Source organism: Hyposmocoma kahamanoa, unplaced genomic scaffold (assembly GCF_003589595.1).
Source record: "Hyposmocoma kahamanoa isolate Upper Pololo Valley unplaced genomic scaffold, ASM358959v1 78, whole genome shotgun sequence".
Classification (NCBI taxonomy): domain Eukaryota; kingdom Metazoa; phylum Arthropoda; class Insecta; order Lepidoptera; family Cosmopterigidae; genus Hyposmocoma; species Hyposmocoma kahamanoa.
The window spans coordinates 12696435-12709008 of NW_020653945.1; the positions used below are offsets into that span (position 1 = coordinate 12696435).

The window sequence follows — 12574 nt, forward strand, 5'->3', positions numbered from 1 at the left end:
AACATAGCATGGAACTGTACTCAATAAATATGGACCCAATAAAGATTATTATTATTAGGTATATATTATTCTCGGTCGACTTATCGTCCTACATCGAGGTCACGATCTGATTCAAATCCAAACTTTGGAAAATGTGTTCAGCCGACACGCTTATGTACTAAGTACATCAACTAGATATATTGTAAGACATGTGTATCAACTTAGTATAAACCGTGAAAAATGATGATCAAATGAAGTGACAGCTTGTGTATAAATCGTAATACCTACGCAAACGATAGTTTTGTGTACCTTTGTGGATACCCATGTAAATGCTTTAGAATTCATTCATTTTCAATGAAATGCCTATATTTTTGGCATTTAATATAATCATTTCATTCATTGCCACATTTGAAAAACTTCGGTGATAAAAAGCCGATGATTTTACATTGCAAATCTTTAGGAATGAAATTTAATAATAGTTCCAGTAAATATAATTAATGCCGGCTCTTTCAGTTTTTGCTAAGTCTTTGTGAAGTAGAAGTGCTGTGATCACGAAGTTTTCTGGGAAGGGTTCCAATAACAAAGCCAATTTTCGCACCTCATTATAATATGAAGTTATTTCCTGTAAAAATACCTTACATAGAAACTATTTAAACTACAAACAACGCAATTCTGTAGCTACCAATCAAAATCATCACTAATTCTAACTTGTAGAAAGACGCTAAATCTTGTTGACACTCTGTTAGTACTGGATATTGAAATTTTTATTCGCTAATGAGTAGCACGTGGTCGTTTTAAAAATACGGCGAGTACGCAACGTGACGTACACAAAATTGTAGGCCAAGGAGAGCTAAAACCAAACGGCTATGCCAATATTCGCTCTGATAGACGTCTGTTAGCCACAATGTGATCGATATGCAATTACCTCCAAAATCATGTTCGCAGCTCGTAAATAAAACCTGCTGATGGAAATAAATGTACATGTTTATAGTACTTACTTCTTGGGTCATAATGCGCATTAAGCGCGAAAATCCCCTGTCAAAAGATTTACACAAGCAAGTTGTCGTAGGGGCCAATTTGTATTTATCTCTATTTACAAACTGTACGAACACTGCAGACACTAATAGAGACGAACACACCTTTTCTTTCTTCAATATGTACCGCTAAAGCTCGAATAGTAAGGAAAATAGTACGGACGATAAATCTTAAGAACTGCGGCTTACCTTCTGAAGAACGACGTCGTGTTGGCACTATGTATCGCTGTCAGATACACTTGGATGAGCGCTTTATTATATTTTACTATCCGTGCTGAGGTACATATATTGCTTTTTAGATAAAGTGAGACCAAAAATAGACGTTAAACGCATTTCGACCACACGGAAAATCGGTTTTTCGACGTTAAAAAAGAATAATTGAACTTCTTTTTGTAATTAATAATGAAAATACCGGTAAAGAATGGATCCACGATTGATTAGACTTCGCTCGATAAAAAACATCATAAAGTTCCGCAAAAAATTTTCACTTTTCATATTCTTTCATACTTTTAGTCTTAATTTGAAGGTTTATTGTTTGTAATTAGTTTCCAATCTGCTCTTTTAACGTCGTGTACCCTTTACTAGACGCAGACGATCGCATCAACAACCATAGATGTGTGACTTGTAAAATACTCATATGCTCGAAAGTTTTTTTAATAATGTAAAACTTGAATGTGTACCAATTGTTCTTTACATGTAGATACTTCGTATTTATCTAAATATTTGTTTTATAGACAATTTAAGTAAGGTAGTACCACAGATATATAAAAAATGGGTAGGACCAAAATTCTGTGTTTTAGAATTTTGATTTGAATTAGGTACAAGTAAAATGTTTTCCTTGTTTTCCAGAATTACGCGGCGTCAACACCGGCGAAGCCTTCATCTGCGCCAGCGCACACGACTCTGCAGCGAACGGTTCGCGGCGCGGCCAACAGCGGCGCGCCTGCGCGTGTTATCCCTCGCTTCCACTTCCCTAAGGGCCGGCCGCCGCCTGCGCACCAACAAGACCATGCAATACATAAAGTGCAGTCTGCTTTTGCCACATTTCCCAACAGTCAGGTAAGGTTGCGATTCCAAAATATATCAGTTGAACGAACTCATCAGTTGCGGGTAATTTGTTTGTATATACAATTATACATTCATGTATATCACAGACTAATGTTGCCCACGAGTTATTTTTTCTTTTAATGCATAATATTATAATTCAAAATGGATGTATATAGGTTGATGTTGCTGAATCGGTACCTGATTTTTTGTATTAATGATAATGAGTCAAAGGCAAACTTGAAATGATTTTAAATTAAGGGCCGGGTTTAAAGTTATTTAGTGTTAAACAATAGTATTTTATGCAATCGTTGCATAATGAGGGTCTAAAGTCGAGTACAATTATTTTGTTTTTATAAAGATTTTTTGTAAGATTTATGGCCCGGTTGCACGACTTTTAGGTCAATTTAACCAATCAGGAGGCAGTATAGCGTTTGAGTAGCGTCCTAATTGATATTTGAGAGCAAAAATACGACGTTCTTTGTTTGAAAGCATAGTAGTTCTGTGTACAGTATTATAATACTCATTATAGTTCTGTTTACAGAACTTTAATGAAATTTTTCAGCTCAGTGGCATAGACAATAAAGTCTTTACGATATGGTTTCTGAAATTATCATTGACAGTTACAGGAGTAGAAATTTTTTTATAGTAATAAGTGACGGGATGAACAAGTGGCGTGGTGGTAAACGCCTGTCCATGACAGTTGCAGTGCCACTCAGAGCTTTAAATCACAAAGATCTTCCTTTATTATATTATATATAAAAAAACAAATTATAACTAGTTACTTACCAGGTTGTGTAATTTTTTTTTATTCCCCATATTTCAGAGTGGTTATATGCGTAATGGTCACGGGTTGACTAGCAAACTGCAACTTTAAGGGCAGATATCGGTCAAATCTCTTTTGTTGTAGACAACTGCCATTTTTTCGACTTCTTTAGGCTGTACCATTGCCACGAATTTTTGTCTCGTAACACCACACGCCCTGTTTCTACACGTGAAACTGAAGTCGAATAATTTTTATTTTTATTATTATTGTAGTAAGCACTGAGCACCGGATTTTATGTGCTGTGCAACTTAAATTTTTACCATTAAACGTTTGGCACATCGTTATTTCTATTTCTTATTGTACAGTACACATCAAACTTAACAACTTCGACTTTGGACCGTTCTTATCGCAAGTAGCTTAGGATTGCATTAAACCTTAAGTATCAAGCTTTATATGTTCTTGACCCTATACCAAATATGGTACATATCACAGAAATCTAATTAGATTTCTGTAGTACATACGTAGTGACATCCCGTCGGAAGTAATGGGGAAGTGGGGTTCGATCTAGTGGTGAGCGTCACTTGTTTATGTGTAATAATACTGTTTTCTTACATTCGTTATTGTGCTCAATGTAGGAAAAATAATAGTATATTTTTTATGCTTGTTAATGTTTTGGCAGTCGTAATCCGAAAAACAAGAAAAATGTGGCATCAGTGGATATGTGGCCGTGACAAATACACACAATATATTAGAGATCGGAATATGGAGCCGGGCTTCAATGGAGACTTGGAAAAACAATATAGTTTGGGTTTGGGCGGCTTCCAAATTTGGCATATTGCCTCACTTGGCCGCCCGGAGTCAATGCAAAATCGGATGAGGACCAGTCTATAGCTTGTTATCAAAATATTTATAATAATAGGGCTGAATAGGGCGCACTCATGAAATTAGGAAAAAGAACCTCAAACCAAGGTGTCTATTGAAGTTTTCTTTGCATAAATTCAATCCATTTTATAGTTTTTGTTTAGTGTAAATATTTTCTATTGAAATACGAATATTTCTATTCATTGAATACCTAAATTATATTGAGAAATTCGGAGCTAACATGGCGTATAATGCAATATTGCGGATCTTCCAACAGGCTAGAGAACTTAATATAACAAAGCAAGAATCGACTTGAACCTGTATTGTTATCAAAATAAATTATATTGTTTGTCATTCCAGGAAAACTGGAACCGCTATTAGAGTTTGGGGAAATGGAAAAGAACCCTGGACCGTGCAGATTTATGGGAATAACCTTTCAACTTGATACATGGCTTTTCGCGTTCAAAGCAATCCATATTATATTAAATAACAGTCCATATTATATACATAGATAGTTAGTATAAAAAATAAGGTACATAATTATCTGCCTCCTAAAATACGTGAAACTCTTATGTAAATGATTTCTCTCCAACGTACTATAAGTACAGAGCTTATATATGACAAAATATAAATAAATAAAAATGTAATTCCACGATGGTTATCTGTAAATATACAACGTTCATCAAAACTCGAAATAGAATTTCAGTTGGGTCGTCAAGGTTTCGTGGATCTGAAATTGGTTTTCTCGTATAAGTTAAAATAAATGTTCTCCATTTCGATAAGATATCTACTTTGGGGATTTTCACGTTCCTTTGGCGGCAACATTAGTATGTCCGACGATAAGACGTGGAGCAAGGGCAATGTAGTACAATAGGTCAGCTATTTTAAGTTACTTTTCCCTATATTGCCTCACATTTATAACTCAAGTTCCCTTCTGGATAAAAGTCCAGCTTTGCAGTGTGATAGAGAGCGCATGGCACCCCTTGCTTAAATTTGTAATTCTACAAAAAAGTTATTCTAGATTACTCCAGGCCTCATTTTGTTTTTTTTATAATATCTTGAAGCTTTTTTGCCTTCACATGAAATAATTTGTATACTGTTAGGCAACCTCTGTTGTTTTATTAAATTTTAATCGAAAAATGTTTTGTGAATTTTCTTTATTGTTTTATCTTTGACAATTTAGAAAAAAATCATGAAGCTAATATACACATACTATAAATCTTTCAACAATCCAAACACATAACTTGTGTGATATATGTACGAGTATATTGTCGGCGCCAAAAACCATTACACACTATAAACCGTTTTAGAAGCCAAATTGCTATGCAGCCAAAACTACAGTATGCCAATAAGGTCTACGCAAGTTTCACTATGTTTCACTTTTGTTTCATTCAGCTTTGGTCATACATGTGTTTTACGCACAACAACTTGCCTTCAATACATTTTATTATATATTTTAGTAGCTGTAGAGCTCCTTGTGAAAGAGTTCGTCCAGTGAGGTACTGCCACCTTACCTATTTCTGCCGCCAGCAGTAATGTCAGTATTACTGTGTTCCGGTTTTGAAGGGTAAGATTGCTGGTGAAATTACTGGCACATGGGATTTGTCAACTTACGTCTCACGGTTACGGGCGCAGTGGCAGTGCCCCTCAGATCTTTGCGATTTAAAGCTCTGAGTGGCACTGCAACTGTTATGGACAGGCGTGCAGGTTACCATCAGACGCACGACTTGTTCGTTCCGTCACTTGGTACTATAAAAAAATATATTATCATAAGAACGGTGTACAATGAAACTAGTATCTCTTTAGTTCCGAGGATTATAATTAAGATTTTTACCTACATCGTACATAATTATATACACAAATTATCGACAACATTCTATTTTGATCTTCATTGTTAGCGAATTGCCCTTTTGAATGATTTTACTGAGTGTAGATGTGGATAATATCGATCGTATTAACCAGAAACACTGAAACTGAAATTGTATTCAGTTACGCAGTCAGCTAGTGTGTGGAATTAACTTTCACCAGTGTCCTTAAACCTTTATAACACATAGTAGTAAATATAATACGTATTAATAGTAACCGACAAATTTGTGCGACAAGTTAAAAGACGCACAAAAATAATTTAGATTTTTTTTATAATATCAAGTGACGGGACGAACAAGTCGTGCGACTGGTTATGAGCTACACGCGTGTCTATAACAGTTGCAGTGCCACTCAGAGCTTTAAATCGCAAAGGACTGATGGGCACTGCCACTGCACCCCTCACTCTGAGACATAAGTTGACAATTTCCATGTGCGTGTCATTTCACCAGCACCCTTACACTTCAAAACCGGACCACAATAACGCTAACATTACTGCTTGGTGGCAGAAATAGGTAAGGTGGCAGTACATCCTGGACGAACTCTTTCACAAGGAGCTCTACTGCTACAAAGATATCTAATAAAACTGTGCAAATAAAACTGATCAGTAAAATGCACTAAATTTAAAAGATACTTAATAATTCCGATAGATGAAAGTGTTTGGGTCACACAGTCACATACAGTCATTTTACTGTCACATTTTCGCTCTCAAATATACCTCACCTGTTAATTGTTAATCAGGTTTTTTACTTATCATAATACCATAATTGTTTATGCAGCAGCTATAAAAATGTAAGCCGAGAAAAGTGAAAAAATGAATTATTTATAAATCAATAAAATTGATAAAAATTTAAAACATGGAATAACATGCGTGCTATAGATTCAGGTGCACTACCTGAAGTTAATTTGTGTTCTTGGTGTAAACTTTCAGTTATGTACGTAGTTGTCTATGGTCTAAACAAAGAGTCAAATGATTGAAGTAGTTGGCAAGACAAGCGCCGACGGAGAAATAATACAGGTTACCCGCGTTGCCAAACTACATCAGGAGAGTGGCGGACCTCGCACCATCGTCATGAAATTATAGAACAAACGCTGGCGCAATGCACTCTTGGCTACCGTCACTAAATCAAACGTGGGCCAGAAAAGCGACGAGAAACTAGGTTCAGGGAATCTCAGTATCGGTCAAAGAACGCCTATATATTTGGTTAAACACCGGACTCACGTTTACCATGAACCACGGGCCAGAAAGAAAGCCAATTACCGGTTAGTCTGAGTATGCTGTAGGAGGGTTTACATACGTAAAAGTAGCGACGGTAAAGATACAGTTATAATTCTATGCACCTCCTTTTTATGTTGATTTTCATGTTTGTTTTCTCTATATGTTTCGGTGGCAATTTGTATTATTAAGAATATTATTATTAAGCATTGTATAATATTGTAGTGTAGTAACTTGAAATATCATTTAATATTTCACGATAATATGCCCGAATACTTAAAACTTAAATAATAAATTAACCATTTATTATTTATTATTAATAGATTAACCAGAAAATTACCCATTTATCTTTTTTTTTAATGTCAAGTAACGGGACGAACAAGTCGTGAGCCTGATGGTAAGCTACACGCCTGTCCATAACAGCTGCAGTGCCACTCTGAGCTTTCAAGCGCAAAGATCTGAAGGACACTGCCACTGCGCCCGTCACCGTGAGACGTAAGTTGACAAATCCCATGTGCCAGTAATTTCACCAGCAATCTTACCCTTCAAAACCGAAACACAGTAATACTGACATTACTGCTGGCGGCAGAAATAGGTAGGGCAGTACTTCCCTGGACGAACTCTATCACAACGAGCTGTACTGCTACTATAGTTGTGATGCAGACATGTATTTTAATGGGTAATTGAGGTTAAGAACGCAAAAGCGGTGTAACCCCGTGATATGCATATAGAAGATGAGGGGGTTCAAATTAAGCAAATTCATTATAATATAGTGATTATTTAAGACCAATATATATATATTTTTCATAGATAGCGTAATTAAAAAAAATGTTGTAGAAAAAAAATGTGGGTTACACCACTTTTGCGATGTAGAATTTTAATATTTATGATAAGGAAATTCCGAAATTGTAGACGTCAAATATGAAGTGTGCCGTTGATTCAATAATAACAAGACCTAATAAGCTAAATGGAGGAGATCTAATGTTAGCTGAAAGATATTCTTCTTCCATCGCCCTTGAAAGGGAATATTATTGTGAGGATTTCGAAATCGCCTTTTATGTACCTAGTTGCTTAATCCAGTTAAACTAGACAGAAGATCAATATACTTAGATGACGCAATTGATATCTCCCGCTGTCGAGCCAATCTAGTCCCCAATTTTAAGTATGTACAGTAAATACTTATAATACAAGTAATTGCAGTTTTTGTGAAACTTACGGTTTTATAATGCTTTTTATAAGCAATGCAAAAAACACAGAAACATAAAGTATTAAGTGATTCTACATACCACATAATTAATGGTCGGATATTCGGTTGAGTTTATGGTATGGTTTTTTACGATTTTTATATTTTAAATACACAAGTGTTTGGCACACTATAAGTCTTAAAGGTCTAAAGATGACCAACTATATTCAATGATATGACCTAGAATATGTATAATTATCCCAAAATAAATGTTGTCTAATTTAAGCGTATAATTTGAATTTTATTGTTTAATTATTCTTTTGTTTATAATTTACTATCTACCTGTATAATTATTACTTTTTACCTGAAACACAGGATTCTCCAATTAAGGTACATGTGTTACATTTTACATTGATTCGTATAATTAGTCTTTAGTTATTACTTTGCTATATAAATTTATTATTATAATTCTATTATTATTTATTATTATTATTATTTATTTATTTAATTTCATTCATAAAATACTAACGAGACTAAATTCTATTGATGTTTACAATGCTTTTTACATCTTTGACCATATCACCGCAGTTTGCGTTCCTGCTCTTCGTAGCAGAAGAGCTCTTTGTGCGAGGCTCGTCCCGGGAAGTATTAGCACCTTGTCTATTGCTGCCGCCAAGCTGTAATGGAACATTACTGCGTTACGGTTTTGGAGGATAGAAGTGCTGGTGAAATTATGTCAGTGAAATTGTGGTAGTGCCCCTCAAATCTTTGCGATTTAAAGTTCTTGAGTGACACTGCACTACTTGTTCGTCCCGTCCCTTGATGTTTTTTTACAAAAAACAAACTTTTTTTTATCGTCGTACCTACAGTGTTTTATTTTTTACTATACCTCACTCAATTATTTATTATCAACACAATAGTGTCTGGCCGTCTGTGGGCTGTAGAGTACCGTCGCGTGCCGAGGACGTGGGATATTTCTCACGGATATTACAAATAGCAAATTATAATGCAAATGACACCCTTACACAACTTCATAGACCATTGTGGAGGTTTTCCGCGTACACAGGAAACAGTAGCTAATTGTAATTTTTTGATACATAAGGTACATGTCTCTAAGAGCGGTTACACACGGCGACTTTAGCAGCGACGCAAACGCGATACAGTAGCGATGCAGTCGGTAATAATCGTCTACCTTTACGCACGCGCGCGGTTTTAAGCAGTGATGAAAACGCGGTGCGAGCGCGTGAATGCATCGATACAAACGCGCGATTGCATCGCTACACTTGGGATTCACAGGCGGTTGCATCGATGCAGTCGCGCGTAAGTAATTATACAGTCAGTCATGTGTAATTAATTATACACCTACAAGATTAACATGCTACAGTCATATATACTATTCCACTGCAAGTTCCAAAGCCATCCAATCAATCGCAAGCCAGGCAATCGGGCATTGTAGCCTTCGGACATACCAACAGGCGGCGATCCCATCCAAGAGCAGCTTGTAACTATAACTCTGCAGCTAAACCAACGAAGCGGCCGCTTTCTTCATTCACATCATTTGGGTCAATCACCGTTAGCCACTTGGATACTCACGGAAGTATTTGGCGGATCGTTACCCTTCCGTATTGACTATTATTGTAGGAATGGAACCTCAGTTGATTTTACTATTATATTCATTTAATTTTTTATTTTACTTTATTCATTAAAATTATTAACGCAAATAGCAAATTACGCTGCAGAATCAATCAATTGGATTTAAATAAAGAGACGAGTATTACAAGGAGTTTTAGGAAGAAACTTTATTAATGCCAAGTGTAATTAAATTTTGTATTGGATTAAAGATATGAATCCATTTCATTTGAAAATATCCTCTTCTGTTAGCGAAAGGTTTTGTGCCAACGGATTAAGCGCAATTTAGTTGGTGATATTTTCTAGATAAATCCTTCTGATAGATAATCTGCAATGTCACCTTGATTGGGTGGAAAGCGGCCACCGGAATAGCTTATTATAATCGTCGGTCAGAGCCAACCGCACCCCTAATGAAAGTGCTCACTGCAGTCTTTGTAAAATCTAATTCTGAAATGAGTTTTTGAAGAGTGGGAATAAATAATAATATATAAGATAATTGAACAATAATATATTTGGCGATAAGATTACGTAAATTAAATTATTTTCGGAGCTAAAAACATAGCTGCCATATGTATTACAAATATGTAATTTACACATATTGTTTGTTACGTATAAGTAAAAATAATTTTTTTCATAAAATGTTTTTAATTTTTTTTGTTTAGTTTCAAATACACTACATATAAGTAGTAATAATGATTAGCACACCATAACCGGCAAATTTTTGTTTTTATCTAATACAATTTTCTTTTATCAAAAGCGATTGCACACTTCGTAATTCAACATTAATTTAGATTGCTTGTGCTTCTTTGTGATATAGACAGGTAGTCTCATACTGTAAGTTGTCAAAAGTACAGTAAAACGTGTTCTTTACAATAAAAAAAACAAACGCTTAGCGGGGCCTAGTCACAACGACTGCATTGAGCGATGTGTGTGGTCATGATAAGCCATGTGCGTACGTGACAAACTGCAGTATAACATAATATTATTGCTGGCTCCAATGAGTACATATAATGAGCGATCAATATTATAAAGGGAGCAACAAAGCTTGGTGCTGTAAATTAACCCGAATTCTGCGACTTATTCTATTTGAACTTTGATCATGATATCATGAGAGATATCTTACCTAATATGCATAGTGCATTAAGGTATTCAAGTTACACGTAGGAGATTGCAAAGCAGTGACAATATGATATCAATGTAAAAAAAAATTAAGTTGTGGTAGCGTACGTAATTATGTATTGGAAGCCGAAATTGTGCCGGCGGGCGTCTGAACACAGAAAAATCGCTGTGAGTTCGATATAGAATTCATATATAAAGTATCCAATACCTAAGCATGTATTACCCAATAAATGGCTGGTTACTAAAATTAAGTTCCATAAGTAGCTAAGCAAGAAACCTTCTAAATTCCAAGTGCCAACACAACGGATAAGGTGGGCGCAAGACGAAGCCGCAGGCAGCGGCAAGCCTGGCGTGTTGTCAAAGTTAGTCCATCGTGTTATAAATAGGCCCGTCAAGGCGCGTGACCCAGTTCCCCGTCGGTCGTCGACCCCACACCCAGTTATGGGAAAACAGGACTGCAAGGGATCGAAACCCGTAACGTACTACTTACGCATAGCCATAGACGACCTTATAAGGCTTTTCCTCTCAAGGAAATTGGGTCGTTTTAATCGATACTGGAGTTGCGCTTACATTCTAATTAAAAAATAAACTTTGGTTTTGTGTGTTCTCTATTTCGATACCTCCAACGAACACTACGTCAACTTAATTTTTGGACCTGTTCTGTTTTTATTTTGCTTTTTGTTTCTTTTTTTTCCAATATTAGTTTCTCTCTTTTTTCTTATTTTTTTTTTATAAAATTCGCTGAACATAATATTAGTAAATAAATATGGTTACAAAAATATCAAAAAATGACAAAAAATTAAGTTAGTTAGTTAGTAGTCAGTGTTCATTGGAGGTATTGATTTATGCTTAGGGATGATACACCGTTCTTATAAAACTAAGCTCAAAACGTTTACTTAACAATTATGCGAAAAGTTTAACAAAAGGTTCTATTCTGTCAAGGTGAATGGAACATGAGGCGCATAAACAGAATTACATATAGGATTTAACACTATTACACGTTCTATAACGAAATTTTAAATTTAAGTAAGTGAATCAAACCAAAAATTGACGCCACATGCTGGAGTGAATCAGGAAGAAAGATAAAATATTATCTAATGAACTGATTACCTATCCAACATTCACATGTAATCTGTTTTATTACTTTCTAAAAAAAATTGTATATCACCAAACGGCTCCTCAGTTTGATGCTCTGTCTTATAACATACACACTTGATTCTTCAACATGTATTAAATTAGTTAACAAAATGCCATGGTGACCTACAGAAACGATTCAAGTGCCAAGGACGCTTCGTTTCATTACATAAAAATGGCAGCGATACATAGGGCGCACTATAACTTTCCCGAACTGGCCACTTACATAAACAATATTTAAAAAGTAATTACAACATTTGAAAATGAAACTCTTCGGCTGTAGAATACAGTTTGTTTCATCTGATTGTCACTTGTTTTTACATTATGGCGTCATTTTAGAAATTGGTTAAAAAAGCTGTGCTCTCGGTGGATCCCACACAACTTCACTGAGGCTCAAAAACGGATCGCGTCACTTGGTGCAATGCCACGCTTACCAGATTCAACAAAGGGGCGTCAAATTTGGTGTGCGACATAGTAACAGGTGACGAAATATGGATTTATAGTTACGATCCCAAAACAAAGCAGCAATCGAGCGTATGGGTCTTTCGACATGAGCCGAAACCAACCAAAGTGGCGCGCGTGCAAAGTGCCTCTAAGCGGATGATTGCTTCTTTTTTTAATAAAACTTGACACGTGGCTACTGTTGCTTTGGAGAATCGTTGTACCGTGGATAGTGATTGGTACTGAAATAGGGGTCGCTCTTATTGCGTAGCGAGAGGTACTTTTTAATAATATAAAACCGGGAT

The 12574-nt window shown here is 35.7% G+C and overlaps 1 protein-coding gene across 2 annotated transcripts in view; it reads left to right on the top strand.

Moving 5' to 3' along the window:
- Positions 1–12574, top strand: part of LOC113233285 (serine/threonine-protein phosphatase 2A regulatory subunit B'' subunit beta-like) — a 106889-nt gene that overhangs the window by 77307 nt on the left and 17008 nt on the right. For both annotated transcript variants that reach the window (XM_026468349.1, XM_026468351.1), the window contains one exon: positions 1863–2072. In XM_026468349.1, coding sequence (XP_026324134.1) covers positions 1863–2072 — 210 coding nt within the window. The remainder of the gene's footprint in view (positions 1–1862; positions 2073–12574) is intronic.